The sequence below is a fragment of the Galeopterus variegatus genome, unplaced genomic scaffold (assembly GCF_000696425.1).
Source record: "Galeopterus variegatus unplaced genomic scaffold, G_variegatus-3.0.2 Scaffold1285, whole genome shotgun sequence".
NCBI lineage: Eukaryota > Metazoa > Chordata > Mammalia > Dermoptera > Cynocephalidae > Galeopterus > Galeopterus variegatus.
The window spans coordinates 31,805-48,288 of NW_007727396.1; the positions used below are offsets into that span (position 1 = coordinate 31,805).

At 35.4% G+C, this 16,484-nt stretch overlaps 1 protein-coding gene across 2 annotated transcripts in view; it reads right to left on the reverse strand.

The window, feature by feature from the left end:
- The window catches only part of ATP6V1C1 (ATPase, H+ transporting, lysosomal 42kDa, V1 subunit C1), a 45,101-nt gene that overhangs the window by 10,687 nt on the left and 17,930 nt on the right, over positions 1-16,484 (reverse strand). The window contains exons 2-9 of one of the 2 annotated variants that reach the window (XM_008576088.1): positions 13,902-13,956; positions 12,773-12,943; positions 11,667-11,734; positions 9,720-9,805; positions 7,702-7,796; positions 5,420-5,511; positions 4,177-4,275; positions 2,291-2,359 (exon numbers count right to left, since the gene is read on the reverse strand). In XM_008576088.1, the coding sequence (XP_008574310.1) occupies positions 2,291-2,359; positions 4,177-4,275; positions 5,420-5,511; positions 7,702-7,796; positions 9,720-9,805; positions 11,667-11,734; positions 12,773-12,904 (641 nt within the window). In that variant the 5' untranslated portion in view covers positions 12,905-12,943; positions 13,902-13,956. The remainder of the gene's footprint in view (positions 1-2,290; positions 2,360-4,176; positions 4,276-5,419; positions 5,512-7,701; positions 7,797-9,719; positions 9,806-11,666; positions 11,735-12,772; positions 12,944-13,901; positions 13,957-16,484) is intronic. The other variant, XM_008576087.1, reaches the window with a different exon arrangement.

Here is a 16,484-nt window from a genome sequence, read left to right on the forward strand (position 1 = left end):
AGATGGTATTTTTTTTTTTTTCGTGTCCGGCAACGGATCACAACCCTCAGTGTTGCGCCCGGACCGGACCGGCAACGGGATCGCAACCCTCAGTGTTGCTCCCGCACCTCGCTCAGCCAGTGAGCGGGAACCGGTCTGTATGTGGGATCCGAACCCTCGGCAGGAGTGCCGCTGCGCTTCCCAAGCGGCGCACTGTAGCAGTGCGCCACCGGGCCGGCCCCAGATGGTATTTTTCAATCTATTCTTCTACCTCAAAATTCTACTTTCATCTTCACTGCTCCCAACAATGATGACTCAAGTATCAAGCCACAAAGCAACGAGTGAAAGTGTTACCACCTATAATAATTGACTTAATTTGTGTAATACACTTAGAACAATGACTACCTCATAGTAATTACTCAAAAATGTTATTTACTATAAGCAAAAATCTTCAGCGTCAAGTCATAGAGATCGTTTCTAAATAGTGGACAAAATTCCAGACAAACCCACCAAAGCCTGTTTGCTCTACATGAACTGCACGTATTCTTCATGGTGCTATCTGAGCTAGTGCTATGTTCTCTATGACTAAATTTAAACAGGTAAGTTTTTGAGTCTGCGATTCTCAATGTACTTTGAACAGAGACATAGATAGAACAGATGTTTTCACAGAGAAAGGGTTGGGAACTCTCAGGTCAATGTGTACTTACGGGTCATTCAGAAGACAAGTAATGACTGCATTAAACTGTTCTTGCCTGACATTTTTTCCTTTAAACTAAAATAATTTTCAAAATACCTAAATCTCTGAAGTAATATTTTTCCAAGTCCTTCTTTCAGAGTAAAGCTGGGCCTACTTAACTAGCCAACACACCACAACCTGAAAATCTGGCTTGGCATTTGTCCACCTTTGGAGGGCACTCTGTGCATATCAGGTCCCCACCCTCCTCCTTCAACTGCCTCCTAGACATAAAGTGAACCTCTATGGCTTTAATGCCCTACACATAAAAAGGTATTATCTGTCAGGAAAAACAACCTAAGTGAATAACAATAACAAGACACAATCGTAGTCTTCAGTTTACCATGAAGAAAGACTGGTTTGAATGAACGGTATTCCAAACCAGAAAAAAAAATTCATGAGCACAGATTTCTGATTTAGTTCTCAAAAGATCAACATTTATGAAACTACAACAGCATTACCTTGTGTTTTGTATACTCTATCTAGCCTTGAAAGAAGTTCATAACATACACAGGGAAGGTGCTATACTCATTTTACAGACAAAGAAAATGAGGCCCAGAGAAGTTAGAACACTTACCCCAGGTCACACAGCAAGTTGGTAGCAGAACCAGCAATAGACCTCATATCCCTGGGTCCAGGACTCTTTCCATTATACTAAGCTACCTCCCATATGACACAATGAAACTGGAAAAGAAAATATTTCATGGGCCTGACCTTACTAATTCTAATTCTCTTCTTGAGGCACATATACACAAAAGAATCCTCTGGGGTGCATATACACTGCATTTAATATTTTCTCCAAGAACATCTTGTGTGGCAATGACAGAATACAGGAGAAAATGACATGGAGTGGTGTTAAAAGAGTACAGGACCTAGAATTAAAAGATCTGAGGTATAGTCCTTACTTTGCCACTGGACCCTTAAACAGCCATAGCCTTAGGCAACTATTTAAGCATTTTTACTTCCTCACCTATTATAATAACTGCCCAAACAGCTTTGCAGAGTTACTGTAAATATAAAATTAAACAATGTATGTTAAATCCATAAATAAAAAAGTGCTTAATAAAGTTTTTTTTTCTTTTAAAGCAGTGTACAGATTAGGTAAAGTTTATGCTCAAATAGAGATTTAGAGATCAACACGGCACTCTAGTAGCCATTCTGGTACACTTCCTTTGCAAGGTAAAATGAGGAATCATAAACATAGTAGGTACGCAATAAACAATTAATGGATAATTTTCAGAAGGCAGCACAGTGCAGCAGAAAAAGTACCACACCAGAGACCTGGGTTCTCGTTCTGAACCTGTATGAATGAGATGTGTGACTCTGGGCAAATACCTCACCTCGCTGGCCTCAAACTCTATAGCTATAAATATCAGGGCATCAAACAGATTGTGCCAAGTCCCTTCCAGGTCTCAAATTGTAACCAGAGTTAACAGAACTCGCTTACAAGGTAAAAATTATGGTTCTAAAACTGTAACTTTATCACAAAGGAAAGACAGAAAGATATTTCCTAATCAAACATTCAAATTATAAAAGGAATTCTAGAAAACAAACGGTTTTACAACGACTACTACTTACTTGCTAGACCTTGGAACTACCATTTCAGCTAGTGTTTCATACTGCTTAATCCAGTCATTGTGGTTTAACCTGCAGAAAAAGTACAGTAAGCATTGAAAGAGAGAAACAAGTCCTACTTCCTGCCATATCCAGGAAGAAAATAATACGGAGCAAATAGGAAATCTGGCTACAGTAAGCGTACCTCAAATCTATTTAACAAAAAGCCCAAGTTTCCTACTGAGAACGCATTTCAAATACACAGAGTGAAGCAGGAAATACAGATCACCACCCTCTGATATCCAGTAAGTATTGCGAAAGAGGCACACCCTAGAACTAAGTCTAGGAAGGAAGTAAAGCACTGTATAGATTCTAAATTATTTTCAGATTGTTCAGTTGATATATACTATGCCTCATTTTTTAAAAAAAGAAAAAGGCCATGCTGAAATCACTATTATTTCTATTCTGTGGACATTCTGAATGGCTGAATAAAACTACATTTACAGAAAGCAAAGAGTACCAGAAAACAATGAGCAAATGGAGTGACAGTAAACTATGTTGCCATGGACATTGTGCAACATCCTTCTGTAAAGGTTATCATAGGCTTCTGGGGGTGTGGGAGAGAGAAGTATGCTTGAGATTTAAAAAAAAGAATTATGGTGTTTGTAGGCCCGGATAGAAAATAATTTCTATGTAAGGTTCTTTAGGTCCTATGTTTTAATTACAGAGTACAGAATACTATGAAAATTTCTAGTTTTATATACAACTTTTAAATAAAGACTGAATGAGACAAGTCTTTTATCTAGGCAAAGATTATTTTCCTACATAGTATAAAAGCACAGAAACACAGAAGTTTGTTATAAATAATCAGTGTTCCAGTATAGGAGGGGAAGTTATGTAACTAAAATACAAAATAAAACTTCTGGAACCAAACCCTTAGTTTTAGGCCCTTCTCCATGGGCAAAGAAAAATCCAAAAGTCTGCATACCGCAGTGAAGGGAGAAAAATGCAGAGGTCAGATAATACTGTAGCCACTGCAAATTCCATGGAGGTGCTTTTTCTCCCCTTTCTAGGATGCATCATTTTACAGTATTTCCAGTCTCCTAACCAGATAAAAATACAGAACACAGCAAGGAAGCATTCATGCAATGATGCTCTGAAAAGGCCCCAAATCTCCCACCTCACTTTAGATCCTCTGAAGATTCCTTGATAGCAAGACTTCAGTGTTAGTCAGAAGTGAAACCAATAGAATTACACACACACACGAATTCTAATCTTCCTACAAGGGTCCAAAGGTTTCATCTTACCAAGATTAACTATGATTAAATATTAATTAACACAGAAGGTTTTATTTAAACATAGTCACATTCATTCGTTTACATACTGTGTATGGCTGCTTCAGCTATTAACACAAAGTTGACATGACAGAACCGAATAATGTGACAGAGATCAAACAGCTCACAAAACCTAAAATACTACCTGGTTCTTTATAGAAAAAAGTTTGTTAACCCCTGATCTAATCCATTCTTTACTTGTAATAAGGTTTAATTCATCTTAACCAAAGATTTTTCAGAAAAATAAATATAAAGAACTTTCTATTTTGAAAAATCTAAAATTTGTATTCTAAAAACATCCAATAATTTAGCATTAATTAATTTTTTAATGAGCCAACTCTACCAAGCTGCTAAATTTGATTTGGAACCTCAATTTATAATTGATATGTCTCCATTACCAGGTTATGAACTAAATTCTACTGTATATGCCACATGACTAAATGTTGGTTGATAGGATGAATAACAAAGTTATATTTCTTTTACACTGGTTTTTATGAAAAACTTCAAACTGCAATACCAGACCAGATACTAACATTTTCTCATACAGTAAAAACCTTTTATAGTAAGAAGACATACTTGGGAACTACCACCAGTAATGTGATAAGATACTCTGAATCAAGAACAAAGTCATCCTTCTTCACAATTTCTGCTAGACTTCTGGTTAGCAAACTTCCTCTGAGGAATAAGAAAAACATCATTAGTCTGATAATTATGTGCTTCTGTAACACAACAGCAGACTAATCATACTCACATATACTACATATACATCTCAAGAGAAGAATTAGTTTTAAAATTTTTACTTTATAAGAAGTCAACATTTGGCCAAATATATTCCACCCCTGCAAGCAAAGAAATGTCAACATTTATCAAAATTTGCCTCTAGTGTCTACTTTGTGTTTGCTTTAATTATTAAAACTCAGCTCTTCTCTTGATTACATATGTAATATCTTGACTGGGAAGTGCTACTCATTACATATCGATTTAAGTCTATTTCATCATAATTATGAAATTATGTCATCTAGGCACAACCTTTTGTTTTCCTTCATCTCCCTGGGTATCATTTGATACCAGGCAATTTGGGTAAGTTAACCCAATAATCAGCTCTTTCAAATCAGTCTTCATTGGTCTTCCAGTAGTGCTCTTCCCATAATGAAAATGTCTTGCCCTCTTTGTATCCCTGATAGTTGGGTAAGTTAACCCAATAATCAGCTCTTTCAAATCAGTCTTCATTGGTCTTCCAGTAGTGATCTTCCCATAATGAAAATGTCTTGCCCTCTTTGTATCCCTGATAGTATCCAACCAACTCTCCCACTGAGATATAAATGAACAACTTGAATACATACATGCTTAAAGCTACACTGGAGAACAACCAAAACAAGTGTGTCCTAGTTTAAGAAAACTTAATTTGTGAAAAATCTAAACTTGGAAAACAGATCAATTATAGAATTATTACATCATAAAAGGATTCTTCTATAAAATTCTATTAAGCAATAATTGCTGTGCAATTAAACTATGATTGGATTTAAAACAATTAATTTTAAGACAATTTTTCAGTGAAATATCAAATGTGGAAAGGGCATAAACCAGGACCTGGTTCACAAGTATTATTTACGAAGCAAGTATAATAAACCAGCCTCACATCTGTCTGAATTCTGTAAACTTACCTTAATGAACTTTTCTTCATGAAATTAAAAAGAACACCATTTTGATTACACAAACAGCATAAACTATAACAATCTAAACCCCAAAAGTATCTCATTGAGTGCATGCTAATGTGCTTCCCCAATTCTTCATATTCACATATACTTGATATGCTTACGCATTCTTTCGCTCCAAGTTCTGAAGGTTCCCTTTCAAGTTATTGTATGCAGATGCTCGAGATTTCAGGTCATTATCAATCTGAGTAACTCCCTTCAAAAAAGAAAAAGAGAAACAGGCAATTAAAGTGGCTGAACTTTACCTTCTACAGAAAAACACCACTCTATATATATATATATATATATATGTTCTGCATAGAAGTACTTTGAAAGATATGTGCATTGTGAATATTTTCTCCATGTCTCTAACTTATCTTTTTATTTTATTAACAGTAACCTTTAAAAAAGTAAGCTTTTTATTTTACTTTATTTATTTATTTTTTTTTATTGAAACATAGTTGACTATACATATGTGTGGGGTACAGAGTTGAATATCCACACCTGTGTGCAATACACCACCACTAGTTTCTGATGTGAGAATATTCTATTATTTTTAAAATAACCTGTTTCATTTTTAATATAAATTCCATATGAATCTTTTGTACTAAAGATAATGTTTTATTCTACATGTATTTTAATTATTACTACTATATTACTTCTTAAACCATGGAAATAAAATCTAGGTCACTGGGTTTGGAAATTACTAATTAAAAAGGCTTCAGTTAACAAGATTGAAGGATTTATTTCCAAAAAGAACTGAATTACACAGTTTTGTTGTTACAAACTCCACCACATGTTGAGTATCTCTAACTCAAAAATCCAAAATCAGAAATGCTCCAAAACCCAAAACTTGCTGAGCACTAATGTGCTCAAAGGAGCACTGACATGACACTCAAAGGCAATGCTCACTGGAGCATTTGAGATTTCAGATTTTCAGGTTAGGAATGTCAACCAACATATATTCTGCAAATTTTCCAAAATCCAAAAAAATCTGAATGTGAAACACTTTTGGTCCCAAGCATTTCAGGTAAGGAATACTCAACCTGTATTATTATGCAAAATATTTCCTCAATGAAATTAAAATTGTAGCTGAGTTTACAAAAGTAATTTTTCAAAAGATGACTGAAACTACTAACTACTTAGGGAGAAAACACAAAGTAGATTTAATATTTAAAGAACTGGTTTCAACTAAGCTCTACCATTATTAGTTGTGTAGCACTAGGGTCAGTCACTTCACCTCTCTGAGCCTGTTTCCTTATCTATAATAGAATCAGGAAGCAGAAGATTAAATCCTTGATAAGGATCAAAAGAAAATAAGATCACTCATAGTAAGAGCACCACTTTATATGATCAAACCACTCATTTAAAAAAAAAATTATATAAGACATTAAACTCTTTGATAAGTCCATTCATTTACACTGTCCAACTAAAGTCACTGGGAGACAAGCAAAGTGTCCGATAATTTAAACCATAGTTTTGCCCCAGCCAGGTCATCAAGACTGCTGGCAAACAATTAATAGTCCTTGTCTATTTTGCCTCATTATAGTTTCTGTTAAGACTTTTATATTTTCTCTCAAGCTCAAGGACTTCTCAATATAAAAAGAGCTCTTAACTTAGGTTCATAGATTGGCTTCAGTGTCCATGTACTTTCTGAAACTGTACATAAAAGCATGTAGTACATGAATACAGGCATTTTTTTAGGCAGAGGAACAATACTAAATAGTCAGAAGGAATGAAGAGAACCCATAAAGTTTAATGTCTTAACAAGTACTGCATATTAACATATTTGAGTGACTACTATCATCTTCCTGAATGATATAAATCTTTAATAAATTTCAATTTCCTATTCTACATGACCTGTTACCTTTAAAATTTGTATAAATAATAATTACAGAATTTTAAAGTTTCTTTTTATTTAAACATTATTGGTGCAATATAAGTTAACCACATAAATAAGTAAACTATACAACTTAGATAAACTACACATGAAAGTGTTATACTTTTTTTTTTTTTCCCTTTTTGTCTTTTTTCGTGTCCGGCAACGGACCGCAACCCTCAGTGTTGCGCCCGTACCGGACTGGGACCAGCAATGGGATCGCAACCCTCGGTGCTGTGCCCGCCCCTCGCTCAACCAGTGAGCGGGAACCGGTCTGTATGTGGGATCCGAACCCTCGGCGGGAGTGCCGCCGCGTTCCCAAGCGACGCACTGTAGCAGTGCGCCACCGGGCCGGCCCAAAGTGTTATACTTTTTAACATCTTTAACATCTAAATGTCTTACCTCCTGTTTGTATCTGTAACATAATTAAGTTGCTTGTTGAAAACCTAGAAAGTATTTCATAGCTAAATTATAAAATAAACAAAGCCAACACAAATCAATACTCCTGTGTCAATTTTTATATCTTACCTTGGCAATTATTTCAGAAATATTTTTCAGGGACTGCTTGATTGGATATTTGGCCATATCCCACTGGAACCTTGTTATATAAGTAACCAAGTCAACTGAAATAAGGAATAATTACTAAAGAGAAGCAACAGAATTTATTTTACAGTTTTTTTATAGAGCAATCCATTTTTTTTATTGAAACATAACTGATCAGAGCAATACATTTCAATGCTGAAATTGGCATTGAGAAAATCAGCAAAAATGTCAATTGAAAGAAGAGTCCTAATTAAATAAATGTAAAACTATATTAAGTAATATGAGTTAATAAAAATTTTTACCTTGTGATTTCTTCTCCTTACTCAAAATTTTATATATCTATATTAATATGCTCCTTCTAATTTGATGACTTAAATGGAATATGTACCTATCCATGATATGCCTCATATGTAGAAGAGACACAAAGATTAAGAAACTACTTCAAATTGTCTCTTCAATAAGTAGAATCTGATAAAAGTATGTTCTTTGACAACTTACCCAAACAAATTGAAAATAAACTTGTCTGTTAAAACCATGTGATGACTGTTTCTAGAAGTCTACACTTCAACAATCTTCAAAACATGGACTCTTTCACTTTTGAATGGGAAGAATAAGAAATGTAGAGCCAAGAGACACTCAACAGCTAACTCCCAAGAAATTCAGTAATCAAAACAACTTTACCCCTTAAGTCTAATGGGACCAAGGTCAGAAAAACCAAATGTCAAGTATGGCAAAGCTAGCTGACAAAAGTAATTCATATCAAAATATCCTTCTCTCCTCAATTTCTCCTTACATAATACCAATGAGTCAACAGATAATATTTCCAAAAGCAATCTTAGATGCACTGTCATACAGACTGTCAACGGCCATTCCACCTACTAGACTGACTGCCTAGTTCATGAAATACCTAGAAGATCATCAGTAAAGGCACCATAAATTAACATATCTACCTTCTGTCCCAAGGAAAAAGGGATCGTTTCCAGTTACTAATCGTATAGTCAAGAAAGCATAATGGCTCATGAGAGGGCAGTGAAGGATACAAATGGGTTTGAAAGGATGGTTACAAGGGAAGAAAGTATATTCTTGCCAAGGGGCATCATATGAGTCAAGATAAGGAGAAGTGGAAAAGCAGTGGGCAGAGAATGGTGAGAGGTCCAGAATGACCAAAGTGGCATGCTCAGAAGTATGAGAGCTTAGGCAACGAAGGTGGCGGGAGACCAGACTGCAGATTACTATATTTTTAACTAATTAAATATATATTTATTGAGCATCTATTACTTGCAAGAAGAAATGAGATTAGAGGAATACTGGATTTAAAATACAGTGACCTTATCACAGCAGGCAATACAGTATATAATGAAAAGAAAGGGTTATTTCCTATTATAATGACATATCACTAAAGATGAACCTAATTTAAAATGAAGCAAATGCTAAAGTGTTATTTCATAAGAAAACAACAAATACAAGCACAAATGACAATGAGGTTAAAGCCATCTTTATAAAGCCATTATTACGTACAGCAAACCATATGTAAATATTAGCTTCTAGCTACAGAGAAGTCAGTAGATTATTTTATGGGTACTAGGTAAAGAAATGCCTTATTTAACTTTGAATGGAGGAGACATTACTCTGCAATAAAATTAATCATTTCTATTCTAAGGCTTTAGCAGTTGGATGCTATTAAATACAAAAAGCTAGAGAAAACAGCATATATTCAACTAAAACAATGCTGAGATATATAACCTGGAAAGTTACTTGTAAATATGAGTTGACAGATAGATCCTGGAAAGAACTAAGGTAAATCTTTGTGATATCACTTTTGCAGAAGACTTGACATCATATTATAAGCTATATTATATATTATGTAAAACTGTCTTACATAACATTATATTTTAGGGGACAAGATACTTTCAGTATCATCTAATTCAGTAATAATAATAATTAAAATACAATAACAATTATCAAAACAAAAACAGTTATCAAATCATAAAACATTGGCTTACCTCCATTGGCCAAAAGATTCTCCTGAACTTTATCTTTACTATCCTCCAATACATCAGCCATGTATTGAGCCACTTTCTTAACCACCCTGAGAAGAAAAAAAAAAAAAATCAACAACCATTTTTAAGAAAAAGACCTAAATTCCATGCTATACAATGAATATATTACATAAAGACATGAATTTGATTACATATGTTCCCATTATACATATCTATATGATACAGAAAAAATGGGTCCTATCCTAAAATGTTTTAAGGATAAAATAGACCAAGATTTTGTTACATGCAAAAATTAACTGAATGCTGTAAGATTTTATGGAGACTACATGCAATGTGTTTATTAGTCCACGAGGAAAGTAATGGGAAGCTAGTGAGAAAACAGTCTACAAAGAGCTAAGAAACTGCAACCATGGATCTGACTGCAAGGTCCAAGAACAAATGAAGAGACAGGGAACCGGCATTCACCATGTACCTATTACTACATGCCAGACACTGTGCTTACTTATGAAAGGTATCCAACAGGCAATAGAACATAAACAACAGTCATAATGAAGAATGAGGTCCTACATTATTTGTCCATGAACTATTTATTGCGTATGCCAGACACTGTGCTTACTTATGAAAGGTATCCAACAGGCAATAGAACATAAACAACAGTTATAATGAAGAATGAGGTCCTACATTATTTGTCCATGAACTATTTATTGCGTTTCCACTATTTACAAGGAGCTATACTGTAGAGGAAACCATAGTGTCAAAACTACCAAGGTATTTTGATATGACCTTTTCAATCCCTTCATTTTATAAGTAAGACTCTGAGGTATAAAGAGAATAAGTAACTTATTCAGAGTCACAAGACCAGTCAAGCTGATGGCAGAGCTGTGACTAGAAATGTGGTGTCTTGACTTTGAGTCCAGTGTTCTTTCCCCCATTCCATGTCTGCCTCTAGGCCCTAGATGCAATTCAAAATTATACAAGACAAAATCATTACCCTGCACTGCTTAAAATTTAATTGGAGAAATACAAAAATATGTAAATGACTAAACACAAAACAATCTGAGGTAAGTGTCAGCTGAGATTACCAGGTTACAGACAGAAAAGGATAAAGGAAAAAGGGATCGTTTCCAGTTACTAATCGTATAGTCAAGAAAGCATAATGGCTCATGAGAGGGCAGTGGAGGATACAAATGGGTTTGAAAGGATGGTTACAAGGGAAGAAAGTATATTCTTGCCAAGGGGCATCATATGAGTCAAGATAAGGAGAAGTGGAAAAGCAGTGGGCAGAGAATGGTGAGAGGTCCAGAATGACCAAAGTGGCATGCTCAGAAGTATGAGAGCTTAGGCAACGAAGGTGGCGGGAGACCAGACTGCAGACAGGTAGCCTCTAATGACAGACCCTAGACAAAGATGTAACATGGTTCAAACAGGGCTTAGGACAATTATTCTGATGGCCAGTCACAAAAGACCATGTACTGTATTCCATTTACACGAAACATCCAGAATAGGCAAATCTATACTGTCTGAAAGTAGGTTAGTGGGTGGTGGGGGACAGGGAGTGACTGCTAATGGGAACAGGAACAGGACATTGAGAGGGTGATGAAAACCTTCCAAAACTGATTGTGGTAATGGCTGCATAATTGTGACAACACTAAAAATCTGTGACAATACTAAAAATCATTGAATTGTACACTTTAAACAGGTGATTGCGTGGCATGTAAATTATATCTCAATAAAGATATTAAAAAGAGAATCACCATTTTCACACTTCAAACAGATGCATTTTATAGTATGTAAATTGAACTTTATAAAGTTGGTTTACAAAGAAAAAAAAAGTCATTTTCTAAAACCACCCCAATAAGCAGAGTATACCCCCTTGATAAACCCAATGTCTAGGTAGCCTGATAATAGTGTCTCCCATTTTGCTCTGCTCCATGTATGTAAGTACATTACCCTTCTACAAACGCATCCAGTTTAGCCAGTTCATCTGACAAGCCAACCAATACATCCAGTGTGCCAACCTAGAAGGGAAATACAGCATTTTATTATTCAGGTTTCATTTGTTTAATAAGATGATAGAACATTTGATTTGAAGGGCCCACAAATCTTAAGCTCTCTGTATTTTACTTCATAATGTGTAAGTGTGGTTAAAAGATATTTGCCAGACATTTCATGTACAAGATAATCCTCTAATTCATGGGTACGAGCTCCACTTAAGATGTGAAGACTCCTCAAAGGCAGGCCTGTGCTTGTACTGTTCACTGACAGTGGGTCTTTTGAAGTTCTGGTTAACAACATGGGCTGTTAAGCAGGAGGTCCATGGGTATGCATAAGAAGGTCTGTAACTGAATTTGTATGCAAAACCGCGTGTAAATGAGCATGTTTTGAAGGAAATGTCCCATCTCAAAGAAATCTGTAACTCCAAAAATATTAAAAACCTGTAATTTTAACTATTTCTTAAATGAATGCTGCCTCTGACTGCCTCACTTAGTTAGTTACCAGCAAAATGTAATTATCATGATCTCTTCCATTCTTTACAAAAGTTCAGCCAACTGATTACTAGCAGCCTACTTCACTTTGAGGTTGCTAGATTACTGATCTTCAATAAATGTTAAACAGATTAACTAAAATAACTAGATTAGATTTGCCAAGTATGATTAAGTAGGTGCTATTATGGCAACACATTTACAATGTTAGTCAGCATAATATGAATTTAATAACAGAAAAACTAATTCACTGTGATATTTAAATATATATACAACTAAGATTTTTCCCTTCTGAAAATCATATTTGTGAAAATAATGTATCAAATATTTTCATAAGATTTCTCATTACGATTTAGAAAAGCACATAAAAGTCTAAGTAGAAAAAGATGTTATTTCATTTTGGTAGTTTACTTCTAAAAATCTCAAAAAACAAGATACACTTTAAATTAAGCTCATGGCTAGAGATGAAAGAGTTTTCTTATGAAGGATCCTTGGGTATCTCACTTCTACCAAGAGAAAAGTGGCCCTCCTCTTGAGGATGAACTCATACACTTTTGCATACTGCAGCTTCACCTTTAAGTCAGGAATGTTGAACTTGGAAGTGACAGCAAGATTATTGTTCTTTGTAGTTGCTGCATGCAGTTTCTCCCATGTTTGCTGACAGGTTTTCTCCCCAGGAGCAGATATGAGCCAGAACTCAGTCATGTTTGCTACCAGGTATTTCTTCCAAAATCAAGAGAGACTCTGAAATGTAAGATGAAACAAAAAAACATTGATCATTTGTTTCTAAAATGTTTTAGAGTACTAGGGTGAGTGATAAAGTATAACCTGTTTCAAAACTAATCTAGCACTGGCATATGATCCCAAGCAAAGTCAAATTTACTTACCTGGAAGTAAATCCATCTAAACAGTCAAAGGTGATTTATTTATGATACTAGGAAAGAGAGATGACAAAGACCTAATACATGAAATACCTAATTTTTTTAAAAAATTATAAAACATCCTAAATGGGAATTATTCAAGTGAGATTACCCAAAATACCAGCCACCGATAGTTTAATTCAACCAAGGAGGTTGGAGATCACAAATTTATAGTTTTATCTTAAGCTTTTAAACATACAATCAAAATAGGAAATAAGAAAAACATGCATATCTTTTACCTCTGAGAAAGAATTTTACTGAATCAATGTATTTGAACACTAGTCACAAAATAAACTTATTGCACTGGTCTTGCAAATCCTACAGGGCCGGTCAACTTGGTGGTTAATTCTAATCCACATTCACCCAAGGGAATTCTCCTTAAATCCCTGATGCTTGCAAAAAAAAACCTCCAAACAAAAAACAAGATTCTTGCCAGTCTGTCTGGCTATTTTAAAATATAAGACTTTTGTTATGGGGATAATAAACATTACTGGATCTGAATGAGAGAGAGGCTGTGGATCTCTCTTTCCAAAGAGTCGCATTAAAACACATTTAACTCTTCTACAATCTGTTTTCCTCTCCCCTCCTCCATCTCACCCTCCCTACACATGGAGCAAAAAAAAACCAAAGTACAGAGATAAATCAGAATCTAAGAAGCTAAAGCACACAAACACAAAATAACTCATATAAATGAAAATATTACAGTATCATTATTTCTACTTTAATATGCCTTCATGAGAACCACCATAAGCTTTCTACTACCACTGCTCTTTTAACCTCACCTGAAACTGGAATTCCATGTCTGTTAATCGGAAATAACTATCTTGCAAAGTTGTCCTGAGAACAAAATCAGATAATGAATGTGAAAGGACCTCGTAAATTTAAATTTCCTTTAAAATACAAAGTATCACAATAATCAAAAAATAATAAAAATATTATAATAGACTTTCATAATTTCAGCAGCCCATTTTAAAGTAATCCTATTCATTATAATACCATTGGAAGTGAACTTAACATAGATGCCTTCCTATATACTCGTTATTTTTTCTGTTTATAGAGCATTTACCATATACTGGGTACTGCTCTAAATGTTTTATACATTACCATCTCAATTAATCTTCCCAACAACTCTATGAGATAAATATCATCCTCCCCATTTACAGATAAGAAACTGAAAACTCAGAGAAGTTAAATTGGTATAAATATAAATGGTGGTATTAAAATGAATATCTCAATAAATTGTACTCTAAGATGATTTTTCCAACATTACTAATGAAGTTGCACCTTCATCATCCCTCGGTAACGAGCTACACACTTCACCAAATGGTAAGATGATTTTTCCAACATTACTAATGAAGTTGCACCTTCATCATCCCTCGGTAACGAGCTTCACTTCCTCAAATGAAAGAGCTACACACTTCACCAAATGACCAACAAACTAAACACGGGCTAGTTACCAATGGCTAGCCTAAAGTACTAAGTCTGGCCAGAGAACAACACAGCTTAACTGGCCATCCAAGTACAGAAGCCACTCATGAACACCAAGCTCTAATGAGCCCATTCAAAAACAAGCTTTGATTTAAAAACATAAGCAAAAACAAAATACTCACTAGCCTACCTGAGAAACTTCAAATGTTAAACTTCAAGGCTATCACATATCACACTAACCATATTCTCTCCAATCTGATTTTTTTTCACTCAACCTATTTTTAGAATTATTCATGGTGATCTATGTAGGTCATTCATTGTAATTTCTATATGATATTCTATTCTATGAATAACCTAAAATTTATTTTAAAATTATTTAAATTATTTATTTTAAATTATTTTAGTTAAGATTTTAGTTTATTATATGAACAAACTAAAATTCATACATTATTTTCCTTCTAGAAGGATTGTTAAATTGTTTTTACTTTTTTGCTATTATAAACAATTCTGCAGTGAAAAACTTTGTACATATCTGTTTTTGTGAAGAGTTTCCCTAGAACAGATAGGAATAAAATAGCTGAATTGCAAAGTACGATCATGTGGTAGATTATCTTCAAACATGGAGGCAACATGTCTTTCCATGATCCTATGCAATGTGATTTTGCCATTCCTACCACCTAAAGGTGGAGGTGGCCTTGTGCTTGCTTTGACCAATGAAACACATGAAATCCACACCATAACAGCAGGGCCCAGGCCTCAAGAGGCCTTGCAACTTCCCTATCTGTTTCTCATACCACTGCTCTCAGAATGCTATGCATGGAAACCAGTCTAGCCTACTGGAAGATAAGAGGGCCACATGGCAGACAACCAACAACCAGCATAACTGCCAGACATGTGAAGGGGGCCATCCTGAGCCTTCTGGCCCAGCCAACCTCCCCGCTGAATGCAGCACCGTCAAAGAGCTCACATGAAACAAGCAGAGCAATCACCCCAACTCAAGAATAAAAAGAAATATGAAAACACTGAAGCCACTAAGTTTTTTTTTTTTTTTAATTTTTGTTGAATCATAATTGATTATACATATTCTGGGCGTTCAACACTGACATATGTTGATTAAATCAATATTACTAGCATATATTTTGTTACAAATCGTACTTAATTCTTTATGCCCCTTGTCTAATCTCTCCCCATCCCCCTTTCCCTCTCCCCTCCCACCTCTGATAACCCTAGATTTCTTCTCTCCTTGTGAAAAAGTAATGGTTACTCTGTTGATTTGTTGCCTAGATGATCTGTCCAATGCTGAGAGGTTCAGGTACCCCGATATTATTGTAGAGCAGATGCTTTTTCTGTCACTCTGGAATGGGCTATGTGAAGAGAGACATCTTCTTCTTTGGTCTCTGCTGGTGACTCTCCTTGTGTCAATGCACTCCACTGGCTGGCAGGCTGTCTGCGTGGTGGTTGTGCTGTCTAGCCACTTTTGCGGCAGCCATGGTTATTGCGGTGGCTATGGTGGGCCACCCATATGGAGGTGATATTTTTGGCATGCTCCTTGGTGCTGGCGGTGTGCCTGGTTTTGGGGGGGTGGGTCTGGTTCCCGGCTCTGTACCTCAGGTCCCTGAGCAGGCCCCGAGACACTGGTGGTGTGCCCAGTTGTAAAGCCACTAAGTTCTGAGGTGGTTTGTAATGCAGCATGAGATAACTGACACAGACCGCTGCCATCTCTACTGGGTATTGCCAAATTGTTCTCCAAAGCTGTTACCAACTTAAGTTCCCACCAGCAGAGTATGAATTTAAATAACACACAATGGTATATGTGGTTCATAATTAAATATGTTCAGAAAGTACAAAAACATGCATAGGAGAAAGGGGCTTTAGTTTTTTATGTAAGACTTTATTTCTTTTAAAAAAAGATCTGAGGCAAAAATGGCAAAATGTTA